The following is an 18,901-nucleotide window of genomic DNA, read 5'->3' on the forward strand; positions in this document are numbered from 1 at the left end:
GTCCAGAAGCAAAGGTAGCAATAAAAAGGTGATAATGACAGTGCATAGAGAGATTATAGGGAGATTAGGACCTGTGTATGACCGAGGCTGAAGCCAGTGCTATGTGGCAAAATATGTGGGGGATGGCGGGGATGGGTGAAGCAGAGGCAAAACGGAAAACATGGGAGAAGGGTAGCAAAGTGGGAAGAGAAGAGGAAAAAGGTGATGAGAAAATTGGGAGCGAGAGAAAGAGAGACAATCAAGAAATAAGAGGTACAGAACAGTGAAAAAAAAAACAAAAAAAGATAAATAAATAAAATAAAATTATGGAGCAGAATGAAAACAGAGGAATCGAGATGGTATAATCATCTGAAGTTATTGAATTCAATGTTGAGACCAGCAGGCTGTAGCGTGCCTAGTCGGAAGATGAGATGCTTTAGATTAGATTACTTACAGTGTGGAAACAGGCCCTTCGGCCCAACAAGTCTACACCGACCCACTGAAGCACAACCCATTCCCCTACACTTACCCCTTCACCTAACACTACGGACAATTTAGCATGGCCAATTCACCTAACCTGCACATTTTTGGACTGTGGGAGGAAACCGAAGCACCTGGAGGAAACCCACGCAGACACGGGGAGAATGTGCAAACTCCGCACAGTCAGTCACCTGAGGCGGGAACTGAACCCAGTGCTAACCACTGTGCCACCGTGCCACCCAGTTCCTCCAGTTTGCGTTGAGCTTCACTGGAATATTGCAGCAGGCCAAGGAGAGACATGTGGGCATGGGAGCAGGATTGTGTGTTGAAGTGGCAAGCCATGGGAAGGTCTGGGACCTGATTGCGTAGGTGCCCAGCAAAGCGATCACCCAGTCGCCGTTTTGTTTCTCCAATATAGAGGAGACCAGATTGGGAGCAACGAATGCAATAGACCAAATTGAAAGAGGTACAAGTGAAACACTGCTTAATCTGAAATGAGTGTTTGGGGCCTTGGATGGTGAGCATGGTAAAGGGGCAGGTGTTGCGCCTTTTGCGATTGCATGGGAAGGTGCCGTGTGTGATGGGAGCGGTGTTAGGTGTGATGGGAAGGTGCCGTGTGTGATGAGAGAGGTGTTAGGTGTGATGGGAAGGTGCCGTGTGTGATGGGAGAGGTGTTTGGTGTGATGGGAAGGTGCCGTGTGTGATGGGAGAGGTGTTAGGTGTGATGGAGCAGTGGGCTAGGTTGTCCTGGAGGGAACGATCTCTGCGGAATGCAGACAGGGGAGGGAAGGGAAGATGTGTTTAGTGGTGGCATCGTGTTGGAGTTGGCGAAAATGGCGGAGGATTATTCTTTGCATGTGAAGGCTGGTGGGGTGAAAGGTGAGAACAAGAGGGAGGGAGGGGGTGAAGGTCGTGGCGCGGAGATGGACCGCACACTGTTGAGAGCCCTGTCAACAACTGTCGGTGGGAAGCCACGGTTGGAGAAGAAGGAGCACATGTTAAAAGCACCACTTTGGAAACTGGCCTCATTGGAACAAATGCGGTGGAGGCGAAGGAGCTGAGAGAAAGGGATAGAGTCCTTACAGGATGTAGGGTGAGAAGAGCTGTAGTCCAGATAGCTGTGGGAGTCAGTGGGCTTGTAATGGATATTAGTGGATAGAGCTACTGCCAGAAATGGAGACAGAAAGGTCAAGGAAAGGAAGGCAAGTGTCAGAGATGGACCGAGTGAAGGTGATGGAGGGATGGAAACTGGAAGCGAAGTTTATGAATTTTTTCAGGTCAGGAAGAGAGCATGAAGCTGCACTGAAATAGTCATCGATGTACCGATAAAGCATTTGTGGGAGGTGACCCGGGTAGGCCTGGAACAAGAAATGTTCCACATACCCCATGAAAGGGCAGGCATAGCTAGGACCCTTGTGAGTACCCATTGCTACACCTTTGATTTGGAGAAAATGGGATGAGTTGAAGGCAAAGTTGTTGAGGGAGCGAACAAGTTCAGCTAGGCAGAGGAGAGTGGTGGTGGATGGAGATTATTTGGGCCTCTTTTCGTGAAAGAAGCGAAGAGCTTTCAAGCCGTCTTGGTGTGCGATGGAGGTGTAAAGAGATTGCACATCCATGGTGAATAGAAGGTGGTTAGGGCTTACGAATTGAAAGCTGTCAATGTGTCACAGGCCATCAGAGGAATCCCTGATGTAGGTGGGGAGGGTGTGTGAACCAGAGGAGTAAGGATGGAGTCGAGGTAGGAGGAAATAAGTTCAGTGGGGCAGGAGTATGCTGACACAGTGGGCCTACCGGGACAGACCCTCTTGTGGATTTTGGGGAGTAGGTAGAAACAGGCTGTCTGAAGTTGGGAGACTTTGAAGTTGGAAGCTGTAGGGGGAAGGCATCCAGAGGAAATGAGGTCAGTCACGGTATTGGAGACAATGGCTTGATGCTCAGTGGTGTGGTCATGCTGTGGGGGTGGTAGGAGGAGGAATTTGAGAATTGGCACTCAGCCTCTGCGAGGTAGAGGTCAGTACGCCAGATGACAACAGCACCTCCTTGGTCAGCAGGTTTGATGACAAGGTTGGGGTTGGACCTAAGGGAGCGAAGGGCAGAAAGTTCAGATGGAGAGAGGTTGGAATGGGTAAGAGGGGCAGAGAAATTCAGGTGGCCAATGTCCCGGCGACAATTGTCAATGAAAAGATCGAGGGCAGGAAATTGTCCTGGCGGGGGTGTCCAATTAGAGGGGGAATGTTGGAGGGATGTGAAAGGATCTGTGGAGAAGGGGGAGAACTCTTGCCCAAAGAAGTGAGCACTAAGGAGAAGGCGACGGAAGAAAAGCTCAGCATCATGTCGAGCCCAGAATTCATTGAGGTGGGGACATAAGGGTACAAAGCTGAGTCCTTTGCTGAGAACAGCACGCTCCGCCTCAGAGAGGGGAAGGTCAGAGGGTATGGTGAACACACGACAAGGGCTGGGGCTGGAAGAGATGGGGTTTGAGGGATTGGGACTGTTGGAAGGTGGAGGATGGGCAGGGATGTGGATGAGAAGTTGAAGCTTGCGTTCCTTAACATCTGCAAGAAACGGGAAAAGTTTGGAGTGCTGCTTTGTCCATGTGGGTGGGGAATGAAGGGGCTTCTTTTTGTTTGTGCTGTTAAACAGAGATCCTGTTTGTGCTCTTGAATGAATGAATGTTTTGAAGATGAGCAGGAGAATTTTCGCTACTGTCCTGGCCAACATTTATCTCTCAAACGTCATCAAAATACTGACAGAACAGGTCCTAACCAGAGAGTCAGGCAGCATCCAAGGAGCAGGAGAATCGACGTTTCGGGCACAAGTAACACATTTTTCAGCTCTGATCTGCAGCATCTGCAGTCCTCACTTTCTCCTAACCAGAGAGTGCAAATTAAGGAAATTGTGAAAAATGCTGGAGGGCTGCTAAGGCAGCTTCCATTGGTAAGAATCAAAAGAATATTTTAAATATACTTAAAATGGGCTAATTTACTGGAGTACTGGAACTAACTGAAAGGTTGTTTTGATGGGACACTCTCAGTGGGCTGATTGGCCTCCTTCTGTGCTATAAAATTCTATGAAATGAATAATAAGTTAGTTCATTCTAGATGTGATGGTTTAGCCAGGAATGTCAGTTGGAGGAACTGCCTGCTTTTATTTTAAAAAAGCCTTTCAGGATATAGAAGAACACAGAACATAGAACAATAGAGTGCAGAACAAGCCCTTTGGCCCTCGATGTTGCGCCAACCTGTAAACTATTCTCAGCTCGTCCCCTTACACTACCCCAAAATCATCTATGTGCTTATCTAAGGATTGTTTAAATCTCCCTAATGTGGCTGAGTCGACTACCTTAGCAGGTAGGACATTCCACGTCCTTAGAACTCTCTGCGTAAAGAATTTGCCTCTGACACCTGTCTTAAATCTATCACCCCTCAATTTGTAGTTGTGCCCTCTCATACAAGCTGACGTCATCATCCTAGGAAAAAGTCTTTCTCTGTCTACCCTATCTAATCCTCTGATCATTTTGTATCAAATCCACCCATAGCCTTCTTCTTTCCAATGAGAACAGACCCAAGTCTCTCAGCCTTTCCTCATAAGACCTTCCCTCCAAACACCCTGGTAAATCTCTGTATCTTTTCCAATGCTTCCACATCCTTCCCGAAATATGGGGACCAGAACGGTACACAATATTCCAAGTGTGGCCACACCAGCATTTTGTATATTTGCAGCATGATATTGCGGCTCCAGAACTCAATCCCTCTACCAATGAAACCTAACACACCATATGCCTTCTTAACAGCACTATCTACCTGGGTGGCAACTTTCAGGGATTTATGCACATGGATCCAAGATCCCTCTGCACATCCACACTACCAAGAATCTTTCCAGTGACCAAGTACTCTGCCTTCCTGTTACTCTTCCCAAAGTGGATCACCTCACATTTAGCTGCATTGATGTCCATTTGCTACCTCTCAGCCCAATTCTGCAGTTTATCAAAGTCCCCCGGCAACCTGTAGCATTCTTCCAAACTGTCCACTACTCCACCGACTTTAGTGTCGTCTGCAAATTTACTAATCCATCCACCTATGACTGTGTCTAAGTCATTTATAAAAATACAAACAGAAGTGGTCCCAAAACAGATCTTTGTGGCACACCACTAGTAACTAGACTCCAGACTGAATATTTTCCATCAACCACCACTCGCTGCCTTCTTCCAGAAAGCCAGTTTCTAATCCAAACTGTTAAATCACCCTCAATTCCATGTCTCTGCATTTTCTCCATCAGCCTACCATGTGGAACCTTATCAAAGGCTTTACTGAAGTCCAAGTATACCACATCAACTGCCCTACCCTCATCTACATGCTTGATCACCTTCTCAAAAAATTCAATGAGGTTTGTGAGACATGACCTGCCCTTGAAGGGCTTTTGCCCAAATGTCGATTTTACTGCTCCTCAGATGTTGTCTGAACTGATGTGATCTTCCAGCACCACTAATCCAGAATCTGGTTTCCAGCATCTGCAGTCATTGTTCTTACCTTGACGAAACCATGTTGACTATCCGAAATCAAATTGTTGCTTGCTAGATGTTATAAATCATATCTCTCATAATCCTTTCCAAAACCTTTTCTACAACAGAAGTAAGGCCCACTGGTCTATAATTACCTGGGTCATCTCTGCTGCCCTTGTTGAACAAGGGCACAACATTTCCAGTCCTCAGGTACTAAACCTGTAGACAATGACAACTCAAATATCAAAGCCAAAGGCTCTGCTATCTCCTCCCTAGCTTCCCAGAGAATCCTCGGATAAATTCCATCTGGCCCACAATACTTGTCTACTTTCACTCCTTCTAGAATTGATAACACCTGTGTGTAACTAACCTCGATCCTTTCTAGTCTAATATCTCGTACCTCATTCTTCTTCTCAACAATACCCTCCTTTTCCTGAGTGAACATTGATGAGAAATGTTCATTTAGCACCTCTCCATTCTCTGAAGGGTCCACACTCAACTTCCCATTTCTGCCTTTGACTGGCCCTATTCCTACCCTAATCATCCTTTTATTCCTCACATACCTATAGAAAGCTTTAGGGTTCTCTTTTATTCTATTTACTAAAGACTGCTCATATCCTCTCTTTGCTCTTCTTAACTCTCTCTTAAAATCCTTCCTAGCTGATCTGTAACTCTCCATTGCCTCATCTGAACCATCTTGCCTCATCAACACATAAGCCTCCTTCTTCTTCTTAACAAGAGTTGAAATTTCTGTAGTAAACCACGGTTCCCCTACCTTATCACTTCCTCCCTGTCTGACAGGGTCATACCTATCAAGGACGCGCAATATCTGTTCCTTAAACTAGCTCCACATTTCGATTGTCTGCATCCCCTGCATTTTGCTACCCCGTTCTATGCATCCTAATTCTTGCCTAATCGCATTATAATTGTCCTTGCCCCACCAATAACTCTTCACCTGTGGCATGTACCTATCCCTTTCCATCACTAAATTAAACGCAACTGAATTATGGTCACTCTTTCCAAAGTGCTCACCTACAACTAAATCAAACACCTGGCCTGGTTCATTACCAAGCACCAGATCCAATATGGCCTCCCCTCTTGTCGGCCCTTCGACATACTGTGTCAGGAAACCCTCCTGTACACATTGGACAAAAACTGATCCATCCGACATTCGGAAGTTATAGCATTTCCAGTCAATGTTGGGGAAGTTAAAGTCCCCCATTATGACCACCCTGTTCCTTTCACTCCTACCAAGAATAATGTTGCTAATCCTCTCTTCCATCTCCCTGGAACTCTGCGGAGGCCTATACAAAACTCCAAGAAGTGTGACCTCTCCTCTCCTCTTTCTAACCTCAGCCCACACTACCTCAGTAGACGAGTCCTCATCTAAAGTTCTCTCAGCCACCGTTACACTATCCTTGACTAACTAGGCAACACCTCCCCCTCTTTTACCACCTTGCCTGTTCGTAATGAAAGATCTAAACCCTGGAACCTGCAACATCCGTTCCTCACTCTGCTCTATCCATGTCTCCGAAATGGCCAGGTACCTATCCATGCTGCAAGCTCACCTACCTTATTTCGGATACTTCTGACTTTGAAGTAGACACACTTCAAACCACTTCGCTGTCTGCCAGCACATTCCTGTGACCTGAAATCCTGTCCCTATCCTTCCTACTCTCATCCTCCTGTGCACTGCAGCTACACCTCCAGTTCCCATCCCCCTGCTGAGAAAGTTTAAACCCACCCGAATAACACCAGCAAATTTCCCGCCCAGGATATTAGTACTCCTCTGGTTCAAATGTCCCAAAAATTGCTTGAGTTTCACATCTTGTCATTAAGGACATTCCTCTAACATTGTAAAAACTCGTCAGTGCTCCACTGAAGTGTCAGATTTGAATTAAATGTTCATGTCCTGGAATGGAATTTAAACACAGAATCTTATATCGGTAGGCAATAAACCAGGAAGGTTGCTGCCACCATAAGTATAGGAAACAACAGGGTTTCCTTGGTCTAGTGTGGTTGAGGAAAAAAAACACTTCCTGGTCTAACTAAAAGAGTCTCTTGTAGGTTTATTGCCTGTTAGATCAGGTAGATCAGGTTTATTGCCTGTTAGTGACTAGTTGCAGGTTACGTTGTTACAGAGACTTCTGAAGAGGACCTGATTTTGTTCTCACTCCTTACAGATTTTCAGCTCTCCATAAGAGATCATCATGTGTAATATTGTCATTTTTTAAATTATAGTTTTATAGTGTACAAGGATTTATGATCTGAAATGAAGGCTGCTGACAGTACATAGATTGTTATTTTTTGTTGTTGTAGGAAAATCCTGTCAAGGTTCAGATATTCAGTTCAGGTATCTTTTATTGCATTCCATTGAGAGCAACCTCATTTGAGGTTTGCTCCAAATTTCTGACAATATTTGAATTGTGTAAAGATCACAACTGGAGTATACACATTCACAGCTGTGATCTTATAATATTTTGATAGCTGTTTAAATATTTACAAGAGAATTAGAATACAGTGAAAATTTTAAATTTCAGGCGTGACCTTTGATTTGTAACTAAGTTGATTGGTTGAGAATTAGTTGTCTGTAAATTACTAATTAATCTGAAGCCTCTTTGATAGGACTACCAGTACAACCATCTGTTATTAGGCTCACTGCCAAATGCATTTGCAGAATATAGGGAACTGAATAATTATTTGGCCAAAAACAATGTATGTGGAAATAGCAGGCGATTGCCACTTGGTAATGATGCCTATTTGAAGAGCTGGTGCAGGGGTGATGGGCCATGTGGCCTCCTATTTTTAAAAAAAATTAAAATAATGGTTAGAAAGTTTGCAGATGATACCAAAATTGGAGGTGTAGTGGACAGTGAAGAAGGTTACGTCAGATTACAATGGGATCTTGATCAGATGGGCCAATGGGCTGAGGAGTGGCAGATGGCGTTTAATGTAGGTAAATGTGAGATGCTGCATTTTGGAAAAGCAAATCTTAGCAGGACTTTTACACTTGATGGTAAGGTCCTGGGAAGTGTTGCTGAACAAAGAGACCTTGGAGTGCAGGTTCATAGCGCCTTGAAAGTGGAGTTGCAAATAGATTAGTTAGTGAAGAAGGTGTTTGATATGCTTTCCTTTATTGGACAGAGAATTGGGTTTTAGGGGTTGGGAGGTCATGTTGTGGCTGGACAGGACATTGGTTAGGCCACTTTTAGAATATTGTGTGCAATTCAGGTCTTCCTCCTTTCAGAAGGATGTTGAGATACTTGAAAGGGTTCATAAAAGATTAACAAGGATGTTGCTAGGGTTGTAGGTTTTGAGCTATAAGGAGAGGCTGAATAGGCTGCGGCTGTTTTCCCTGGAGCATCGGACGCTGAAGGGTGACCTTATCATGAGGGGCATGCATAGAGTGAATACACAAAGTCTTTTCCCGGGGGTAGGAAGGAGAGTCCAGAACTAGAGGGCATAGGTTTAGGGTGAGAGGGGAAAATTTAAAAGGGATCTAAGGCACAACTTTTTCACGTAGATGGTGCTGGTGTATGGAATGAGCTGCCAGAGGAAGTGGTGGAGGCTGGTACAGTTACAACATTTAAAAGGCATCTGGATGGGTATGTGAATAGGAAGGGTTTAGAGGGACATGGGTCAAGTACTAGCAAATGAGGACTAGGTTAGGTTAGGATATTTGGTCGGCATGAATGAGTTGGACTAAAGGGTCTATTTCCATGGTGTACATCTTTATGAATACTACACACTGACCTGTTTTGTGCCCCATCCTGTAGGTGCACTCCTAGCAATAGTCACTGCTAACAGTGGCACTCCTGAGCTGCCAGTCCTCTGGGCTGGTAGGTCTTGGATTCAGGATACTTTCCTCAATGTGATGGTTGCCTCAACAGAAGCTATTGAATATTCTGTTGCCAGCTGAACAGGATATTGGTCTCACTCATAACATTCATTGTAATGTGTTGCACCTTAAAACGAAGTAAACTGCTTTGTTTCTGCTGACAGTTGCTGCTTTAGTGCTGAAGGGTTTCCAATTAATCATTTAGCTTTGAGAGACTGTCTACAATCATTAGTTGAATGGCCAGTCTAACACAGGCACTATTTTGCCAATTTCAAAAAATCACTGCTGAGTGATAGTTTCCCATTCTGTGCAGATTCATAGAATCATAAAATCATAAAGTACAGAATAGGCCTTTCAGCCCATCAAGTCTGCACTGACCAAAAAAAACTACTCTAAATCTGCACCAGTTCCACTTTTCAGTATTTGGCTCACAGCCTTGAATGTTACGACATTTCAAGAACTCATCCAAGCCCTTTCTCAAAGGTAATGAGGCGTCCCACTTCAACTACCCCCTCAGGCAGTGAATTCTAGACCCCACCACCCTCAAATCCCCTGTAAACCTTGGGCCTTTCACCTTAAAATTATCTGCCCTTGACCCCGGTTTGATACAGACAAAACCCCAAATCCTACCCTAGGTTACTGTTACAATAGCGCAGGCTTTCGCTCAGTCTAGATCTTGAAGAGATGGAAGCATTGCAACTGAACATCTAGCTGTTAATTTCAAATTATTAAATTTTAAGTTTCCCTGTGTGCTGAGAGTTGCAGGAGTGTACTTCTTCAGACCTAAGAAAGAAGCCTAGACTTCCCACATCTATGGCTCTAAGCTTCTATTCCCTCTCCCTGACCATTACCCCTTGTAATTCCAAGGATATATCCTCAACTCCCTTATATCCTTTAACTAGGTGCTTTCCTTCGACATCAGTGCTATTTTCATATTCACATTTGCATCAGTACCAGCCACCTCACCATCTACCTCAGTCTCCATACTAAACCATCAAACTGTTTATCAGACATCCAGTACTAGATAAGAGGTAATCTGATAGAACTGTTTGAAATCATAAGGGGCTGGATAGAATAGCAAGAGAGAAACTGTTCTCACTTATAAACCTGTTAAGAACAAGAAGGTATAGATTTTAATTGATTTGCAACAGAAGCAAATGCAAGGTTTTATTTTCACTCGAGTGCTTGGTGTCTGGAATACAATCCCTGGAACTGTGGTGGAGGCAACTTCAATTGAGGCAATTTGGAGAATATTGGATGATTATATGGGGAAATGGCAAAAGAATAGCACTGAATCATGATGTTCATTTGAAGAGCGAAAGCAGACACAATGGACGGAATGGTCCCTCTTGCACAGTAACAATTGTGTGATCTTGTGGATGTGATTACTGGATAGTTAAACAGTCATCTGCTTGCACAGAGTCATTATGGACTTCTGAAGAGTGAGCCATGTTTTAAAATCCTAAGAGAGTTTTTTTGAGTTGATAAGAAGGAACCAGTGAATGGTTCCTTCTTATCAACCAGAAACCAGTATTTGGTTTTCAGAATGCTTTTGACAAAACTGTCACACAGGAGGTTAGTAAATAAAATGAAAGTGATGGCATGGGGAGGTAATATAGTAGCATGGATTGAGGATTGGTTATCAGGTAATGAATGGAATAGAAATAAATGGATTTTGTTCAATTTGGCTCTCACTGGCCAGTGGGGTACCACTGTGCTTGACTCCCAGGTGTTCAAAATCTATAACAAGCATTTGGATATCAGGGTCAAATGTAATATTTGCCTATATGTGATTCAGTGCTAAAGTTTTATCTGAAAGCGGTGCTGTGAAGTACTTTGGAATGTTTTACTATGTCAAAGGTGCAATATTAATAATGACCATTGTTTATAAGGAGGATGTTTCTCTTTCAGCAGCTGTTCCTGCAATGATTCCTATTCAGTACTTTCAGAGGAATAAATGAAAACTTCTTAAAGTTGGACTCTTCCTACATTACCATGCCTCCTTTTGGAATATTAAATCAAATCTTCCTTTAAGATTGTTTAGAAAGCAATTTAATAACTGCTTGACATTGTATATCTCACCCTTCAAACTCTGTACTCCCTTGAAAGTTACTGGGTCTATGATTGCTGGTTCAGTACTCTGGCACTGTTAGCATTGCAGCTTGCTATTTTCCAAATGTTTTTGATGCAGATCCAAAGCACACAATAACATACTATTACACCATTCTTCAGTTAGAGATTTGACACCACATAACAAACATAAATTTGTACATTAGACGCATGTTTTTCTGGGATAGCTCACGAAAGTTATCAGGTTATATTCTTAGCTATTGACTGGAATGGGAAATTTCCAAATCTACATTATAGATGTATTTGACATCAGGAACATTTGGGTTAATTAGCTGGTAAACAGTCAAAATCTGCTATGTATTTGAACAGCAAGATTTTTTCATTTAAATGTATTTTTTTTAATATTCTGACTTGTAGGATTGCAATTTTTTTAAACTGTTCAAAACATTATGAGCAGGAATCTCAAAATTGTTCTGGTACAGAAGGAGGCCATTCAGGCCATCATATCTGCACCAGAGCATTTTGAATTAGTGGCAACTTCTTGGCTTTTCCCGTATCCCTATACATTATTTCTAATTAAGTAATCATCCAACAACTTCTTGAATCCTTCACTTGAACCTGCCTCCACTACACTTCCAGGCAGTCCATTCTATTCCCTGACAACTCGCTGTATGAGAAAGTTATTTTCACATTGCATTTTCTTCTTTTGTAAAATTATGCCCACTGATTCATGACTGTTTAACAGGCAGAAACAGTTTCTCCCTTTCTACTCTGTCCTTGCCCATCACGATTATGAAAACTTCTATCAAATCTCCCTTCATCCATCTCCTTTCCAAGGAAAACAGATCCAACTTCTTTAATCTTTATTCGTAACCAAAATATTTTAACCCTGCAATCATTCTCTTCTGCACTCTCCAATGCATTAACATCATTCCTAAAGTGTGGTGCCCAGAACTGCACACAATTCTCTGGCTGAGGTTTAGCTAGTTTCTGATATAAGTTAATCATAACTTCCCTGCTGGGGAGTTGGTCAGCTCAGTTGACTGGACAGCTGGTTTTCTAACACAGAGTGATGCTAACAGGGTAAGTTCAATTCCCATGCCAGCTGAGGTTACCACGAAGGACTCTTCTTCTCAACCTCTTTCCTCACCTGAGGCATGGTGACCCTCATGTTAAACACTTTCCTATGGTCTTATGGCAACTTTACCTTGTTTTTGTACAGAATATTACTGGATCAGTTGCAGGGGGGCACAGGTTCAAGGTGCAAAGGGGGATGTTTAAAAAAGATGTACGACACAATTTTTTCAATCAACGGGTGGTGAGTGCCTGGAATACGTTGCCAGAGGAGGTGGTGGAAACAGACACAATAACAGCATTCAAGAAACACCTGGACGAATACACAAATAGGAAGGGAATAGAGGGATATGGCTCCTGTAACGGAAGGCAGTTTTAGTATGGAAGGACAAAAGCCCACAGGCTTGGTGGGCCAAAGGGCCTGTTCCTGTGCTGTACTGTTCTATGTTCTATGTAATATGAAATCTCGCATTTTACTTGCGCTTTTCCCCTTGTACTCATCATGACAAAAGCAAAAATGTACTTCAGCCAACTGGATAACCAATTTTCTCCTGCAGTGTAAATTAAAATTAAAATGACCCTTAACAAGAGGAAACACCCTTTCTATGTACACCCTGTCAAGAATCCTCAGGATCTTAAATGAATAACTTTTAGTTCTAGTCTTCCCCTCCAATGTTAATATCTTTTTTATGTCTACTGTATCAAATCCTTTCGTAATCATAAAGATGTATTTCTGGTCGATCCTCAATCTTCTAAAGAAGGAGCCTCTTTTATTCAACCATTCAAAAATAAATAATAGGCAAGAGTATCAACGGCTATGGAGCAAAGTCAAGCAAATGGTTCAGATTCTATTAGATCAGCCATGTCTAAACAGGCTTAGAACATAGAACGTAGAACAGTACAGAATAGTACAGGCCCATCGGCCCTTGGTGTTGTGCCAGCCTTTTATCCTACTCTAAGGTCAGACTAACTGACGTAATGTTCATTTTACTATCATCCATGTGCCTGTCAAAGAGTCGCTTAAATATCCCTAATGTATCTGACTCTACTACCACTGCCAGCAGTACATTCCATGCACCCACCACTCTCTGTGTAGAGAACCTTCATCTGACATCTCCCCTAAACCTTCCTCCAATTCCCTTAAAATTATGTCCCCTCATGATAGACATTTCCGCCCTGGGAAAAATTCTCTCTATTCACTTAATCTATGCCTCTCAACATCTTGTACACCTCTATCAAGTCACTGCTCATCCTCCTTCACTCCAATAAGAAAAGCACAATGTCCCTCAACCTTTCTTCATGCCCTCCAGTCCAGGCAGCATCCTGGTAAATCTCCTCTGCACCCTCTCTAAAGCTCCCACATCTTTCCCATAATGAGATGACCAGAACTGAGCACAATATTCCAAGTGTGGTCTAACTATAAAGCTGCAGCAGAATCTCACAGCTCTCAAACTCAATCCCACTGCGGAACACCACTGGTCATCGAGCTCCAGGCTAAATATTTTCAATCACCTCCTCCTCTTCTGATGTTCCTATGGAAGGAAAGCCTAACTGGGAATTACTTGGACAATTAAGGCACCAATGAAAAATCAAAACCAATTAAAAATTGTGCACTCTAATCCTTGATTTGAAAAACAGGAGTTTACTCTACCAAAGAAAGAAGATGGGCTATTTTTCTAATACTTTTCCAGATAGTTAACAAAAGCACATTGAGACTATCTGAGTTCTTCTACATGTGTAAATTGGAGAAGTGAACATGGCATTATGTTTTCATTGTTTATATCTCCAAGATGTTAATTCCACTGAAAAAAATAAATACTCTGACGAAAAAGCAATGCATCAGCATTTCTGCGGTAGAAATCAATCACATTAAAATGAAATGACTGAGTGACTGTCTAGACATGCCTTAGTCCAGACATGATAAAGGTGTGTGGCTGCCACACCTTCCAACTAGTACCAACTAGATCTGCAAATGCGTTGTCTGATTTGTCAGTGTTGTATTAGTGATTATAGCTGTTGTAAATCCTGAGTCAGAGAGAGGCAGGGTTTAAAGGTGGAGTATCAGACACTTTTGCAAGTTTGATTCAACCTGAGTACAGGCAGCATATATAATAGGGGCACTGAGTGGTGAAATCCACATCTAGAACTATTGGACCGTGTCACTTGGAAACTGAGGATGTCCACCTTTAAGGTTCGAATGAAGAGACTCCATGTCCTGGCTGTCTTGTTATCGATTATTGGACTATGTTCAGCGGGGAACAGACCACTGGATAAACCAAAGAATATACCATCGACTTCACGAAATGTTTCCTTGAATAGCAACAATAGGAGAATCAACTGCAGGCAGGTAATATTCTGTAATAAGATACTGTGAAACAACTCAATTAAACTCAGAACTAGTTTCCTTCTTGTTTATAATTTAAAGAAACATGCAGTTTTGTGTGCCCAATGCTCTTTCCAATTCAATAAAATACTTCTAGAACATGAAAAGTGCTGTAGAATTTTTTGATACGTGGGGTTTTTTTTAGCTGTTGAGATCAGGGCAAATATTAGTTTAGTTGCTGTTTACTGAATTTTTTTTCTATAAAGCTGCAAATATGAAGTTTGCTGATATTTTTCTAAGTATGATTTTGGTTCTCTTGATGGCAGGAATGAACAAGATCATACAAAATTTAATAGGAGTGCGATATTAAATAAAGTATTTTTAATTCTCAACTAAGGAAAATTGTGATTACATAACAACTTGTTGAGGTCAGGCAGGTACTGCCTGAAATGGAGCTGGAAGCAGCTTCATTTGGAATTTTTAAGAGGAATTTGGATAACAAGCTGAAAGGGAAATAATTTGCAACACTGTGGAGAAAAGAAAGGGAGCAGAGGGACTAATTGAATGCCTGTTTCACAGGCATGATGGGCTGAATAGCTGCCTAATGTGTTGTCTGGTTCTCTGATTTTGAAATACAACACAGAAAAGCAAACATCAATGTTTACTCTGCATATGAGTGCATAGTTTTAATCATGTTTACCCATACTGTTCCATATCCAATAAACTCCTTTTCCTTCATTCTCTTCTGAAATCTAATCTTAAATATTAGTTCAGTTTCTGACTCACCCATTAACCTTGAAAGTGAATTCCACAGCCATGTGATTCTCTGTCAAGAAAGTCTTCCTGTTCTCTGTTCTAAATCTTACATTTCAAAACAGTGGAAAGAAAAAACAGTTACTTACATGGAATCTCTCAGAATTCAGGATTTCCCAAAACTCTTCACTGCCAAATATTTTCTGAGTTTTTCCAGCAATATCTGTTTTTGTTTATTTTAGATCTCCAGCATCTACAGTTCTTTATTTTCTACAGAGTAGTTACTGTTGTAGTATAAGGAAAATGGGCTGCCTTCTTTCAAGATCCCAGGAACCATCACAGAGTTAAATGATCCTATAATCTTGTTTTGGTGATGATTGTGACCAGGACACTGAAGAGAACTCCTGTGTTCTTCATCAGAATTGTAGCAATGGAATATTTTATATCCACCTGACAGGATAGACCACCATTTCTTATTTTATCTGAAAAATAGCACCATGAGCAGAGAAGCATTAAGACCACAAGATGTAGTAGCAGAATTAGGCCATTCAGCCCATTGAGTCTGCACCATCATTCGATCATGACTGATATGTTTCTCAATCCCACTCTCCCACCTTCTCCTTATGACCCCTGATTCCCTTACTAATCAAGAACTGTTGTATCTCTACCTTAAATACACTCAATGGCTTGGTCTGCACAGTCCTCTGTGGGAATGAATTCCAGAGTCACCACCCTCTGACTGAGGAAGTTCCTCCCCATCTGAGTTCTAAAGAGTCATCCCTTCACCTTGAAGCTGTACGCCCAGGTCCTACTAGTGGATATGTCTTCTCCATGTCCACTCTATCCAGCATGCTCTCAGTATACCACTGGAGTATTTACCTAAATAATATGGTCTAGTCTCTGGAGTGGAGATTAAACCTATGACCTTCTGACTCAAAGATAAGAATGCTACTCACTGAGTCTGAGCTAGCCTATGGCCTTGCATTCGAGACCTCTCATTTACATGAAATATGTTGTTTCTACCTAGCCTGTCCTATCCTTCAATAATTTTAAATATATCTGTCTTATCAGCTAATAAGAAACCATTTTAAATATTTTTTTAAGATTTGTATTTCCTTATAACAGACAATGTCTTAGTGACCCTACTCTGTATTCCCTTGAGTCTCAATGTTCTTCCTGAAAATGGAGCCCAATATTACTTAAGTTGATTTGTGTTGATGGCCTTGTATCTAGTTGATCTTATTTTCACTTTTCTCCTTTGAGTTTTTGGAATATACATTTGTTTCCTATGTAGTAATTAGAGAACAGAAACAGGCCATTTGGCCCAACTTGGTATTTTTATTCAGTTGTGGGATTTGGGCTTCATTGGCTAGGCCAGCAGTCATTGCCCACCCCTAACTACCTCAGAGAGGGTGGGGGTGAGCTGCCTTCTTGAACCACCATAGCCCTTATTGTGGAGGGATGCACACAGTGCTACTGGGTAGGGAGTTCTAGAGTTTTTGATCCAAAGACAGTGAAGGAACAGTTACATGGTTTCAAGATGGGATGCAGTGTGGCTTATAGGGAATTTTGTGGACTACCCTCACTTGAAACTATATTGCTGATTTGTCAATATTGGTGTTATTGTCCATGTGAGACTCCTCCAATGCTACCTCACCTCACCCTATCAGCATATCCTATTCTTTTCTCCCTTGTGTGTCTATACAGCTTCCTTTTAAATACATACATGCTATTTGTCTCAACCAATCCATGTGCTGGTGTCTTCTATAATATTACCATTCCCCAGGTAAAGAAGTTTTGCCTGAATTTCCTATAGAGTATTTTAGTAAGTATTATTTATTTACCACCTCCAATTTTGCTCTTGCTTACAAATGCAAACTTCTCTACATCTCTCCTTTCCAAGTCCTCTATTTGATTAAACTTCAGCCTATTCTTTTGCAGAGAAATGAGCCACAGTCTGTCAATCTTTGCTGTCATTTTAGTCTCTTAGTTCTGGTAAACTTGTGAGTCATTTCCAGTGCCTACATATCCTTGCCATAATATGGAGACCAGAATCTTGCATAGTAATCTAAGCGTGGTCTAACCTAAGTTCCAAAAAAGTTTTTAAAATAACATCTTTTGCTTCAATTCCATCCTTCCAGAAGCATATCCCCTGTGCTTTATTTTAATCTCCTTATTAACTTGCATCACTACTTCTGGTGATTTGGGTCACTGAGTCTCTATATCCTCCTGCCCTCTACCACAAAGTAAATGTTGGCTTACACTTTTCTCAATGTTTATCTTAAATAGAAATGTGCCATTGGATACTACAGAGATTGGAATGGCTTCTTCTCGGGGCGCTGTGTACCTTGTCGCTGTCATGGACATTCAAAACAATGTGCAGACCGATCTGGAAGATGTATTGTAAGTATCTGGATATGGTATTTTTATGTGCTCTGCAAAAAGCTACAGAGTGTTCACAACACACAAATATGACATTTAGCCCAACAACTCCACTTCTCCTCCACACATCATTTTTAATCTATCCCAATTGCCTTATCTTTTATCCCTTTCTCCCTCCTGTGTTTATCACCTTCCATAAATGTAATTATGCTATTTGTCACAACTATACCTTATGTTGATGAGTTCCACATTCATACTCTCTAGGTAAACAAATTTCTCTTGATTCCCTATTAAATTTCTTAGTGAATTGTCTCATATTGATGGTCAGTAGTCATGGCCTCACTAGCAAGTGGAAACATAAGAATACATGAATTGGAGCAGGAGTAAGTCGTTTAGTCCTGAGACTACTGCAACATTCAATAAGAACATGGCTGATCTGATGACTTGACTATGGCTCACCATTCGAGGCATTGACTTCCAGTTCCAGACGTTGCTGCTGTATGTGGACCTTGGAGACTCACACAGCCGGAAAGAAAATTTATAGGGAATGCTGGTACTAGGTATGACTCTAACCAGCTGAGGTTTTCCCTTGTTCCCCATTGATTTCAGTTTTTTTAGGGCTCCTTGATTGTGCTCATTAGAATGCTGCCATGATCCCAAAAGCAGTCACTCTCAACCGACCTCTGGAATGCAACTTTTTTGTCCGTGTTTGAATAAAAGTCAAAAGTTACATGATACCAGATTATAGTCCAATATCTGAAATCACAAGCTTTCAGAGTGCTGCTCCTTTGTCAAATGACATTTGTCTTGGCTTTATGGCAGTTTGATAGCACTGCAAACCAGCTAACTGAGCTAAACCAACACTGGATTATTTGTCCAATGACATTATCAACATATCTCCAACTTCCTCACCATTATAAATTAAACTCCATTTGCTGATTGATCAGTTTTGCAGACTTCTTGTGTCCTCCGTCCAAGTTGCTTTCCTACTTATCTTTATTTTATTCATTTTATGGGATGTGGGTATCACTGGCTGCCCAGCATTTATTGCCCTTCACTAGTTGCCCTTGAGAAGGTGGGGGTGAGCTGCCTTCTTGAACTGCTGCAATCCTCCTGCTGTGTGTTGACTCACAACGCCCTTAGGGAGGGAATTCTAGGATTTTGACCCAGTGAAACTAAAGGAACAGTGATATATTTCAAAGTCAGGATGGTGAGTGGCTTGAAGGGGAACTTGCAGGGGGTGGTGTTCCTTCTAGATGGAAATGGTCATGGCTTTGGTAGGTACTTTTGAAAATTTCTGTGGTACACCTTGTAGATGGTACAAACTGCTGCTACTAAGTCAAGATTAGTATGGTGCTAGAAAAGCACAGTAGGTCAGGCAGCATCCGAGGAGCAGGATAATCGACGTTTCAGGCAAAAGTCCTTCATCACCATTCTAATCTTGACTCTAATCTCCAGCATCTGCAGTATCCACTTCTGCCCATCTCCTATGGTTCCACAC

The 18,901-nt window shown here is 42.0% G+C and overlaps 1 protein-coding gene across 2 annotated transcripts in view; it reads left to right on the top strand.

Moving 5' to 3' along the window:
* LOC140476847 (laminin subunit alpha-3-like) overlaps positions 1-18,901 on the top strand; it is a 364,783-nt gene that overhangs the window by 245,944 nt on the left and 99,938 nt on the right. For both annotated transcript variants that reach the window (XM_072569677.1, XM_072569678.1), the window contains exon 42: positions 17,308-17,421. In XM_072569677.1, the coding sequence (XP_072425778.1) occupies positions 17,308-17,421 (114 nt within the window). The remainder of the gene's footprint in view (positions 1-17,307; positions 17,422-18,901) is intronic.

This window comes from Chiloscyllium punctatum, chromosome 5 (assembly GCF_047496795.1).
Source record: "Chiloscyllium punctatum isolate Juve2018m chromosome 5, sChiPun1.3, whole genome shotgun sequence".
In the NCBI taxonomy this organism is placed as follows: Eukaryota; Metazoa; Chordata; class Chondrichthyes; order Orectolobiformes; family Hemiscylliidae; genus Chiloscyllium; species Chiloscyllium punctatum.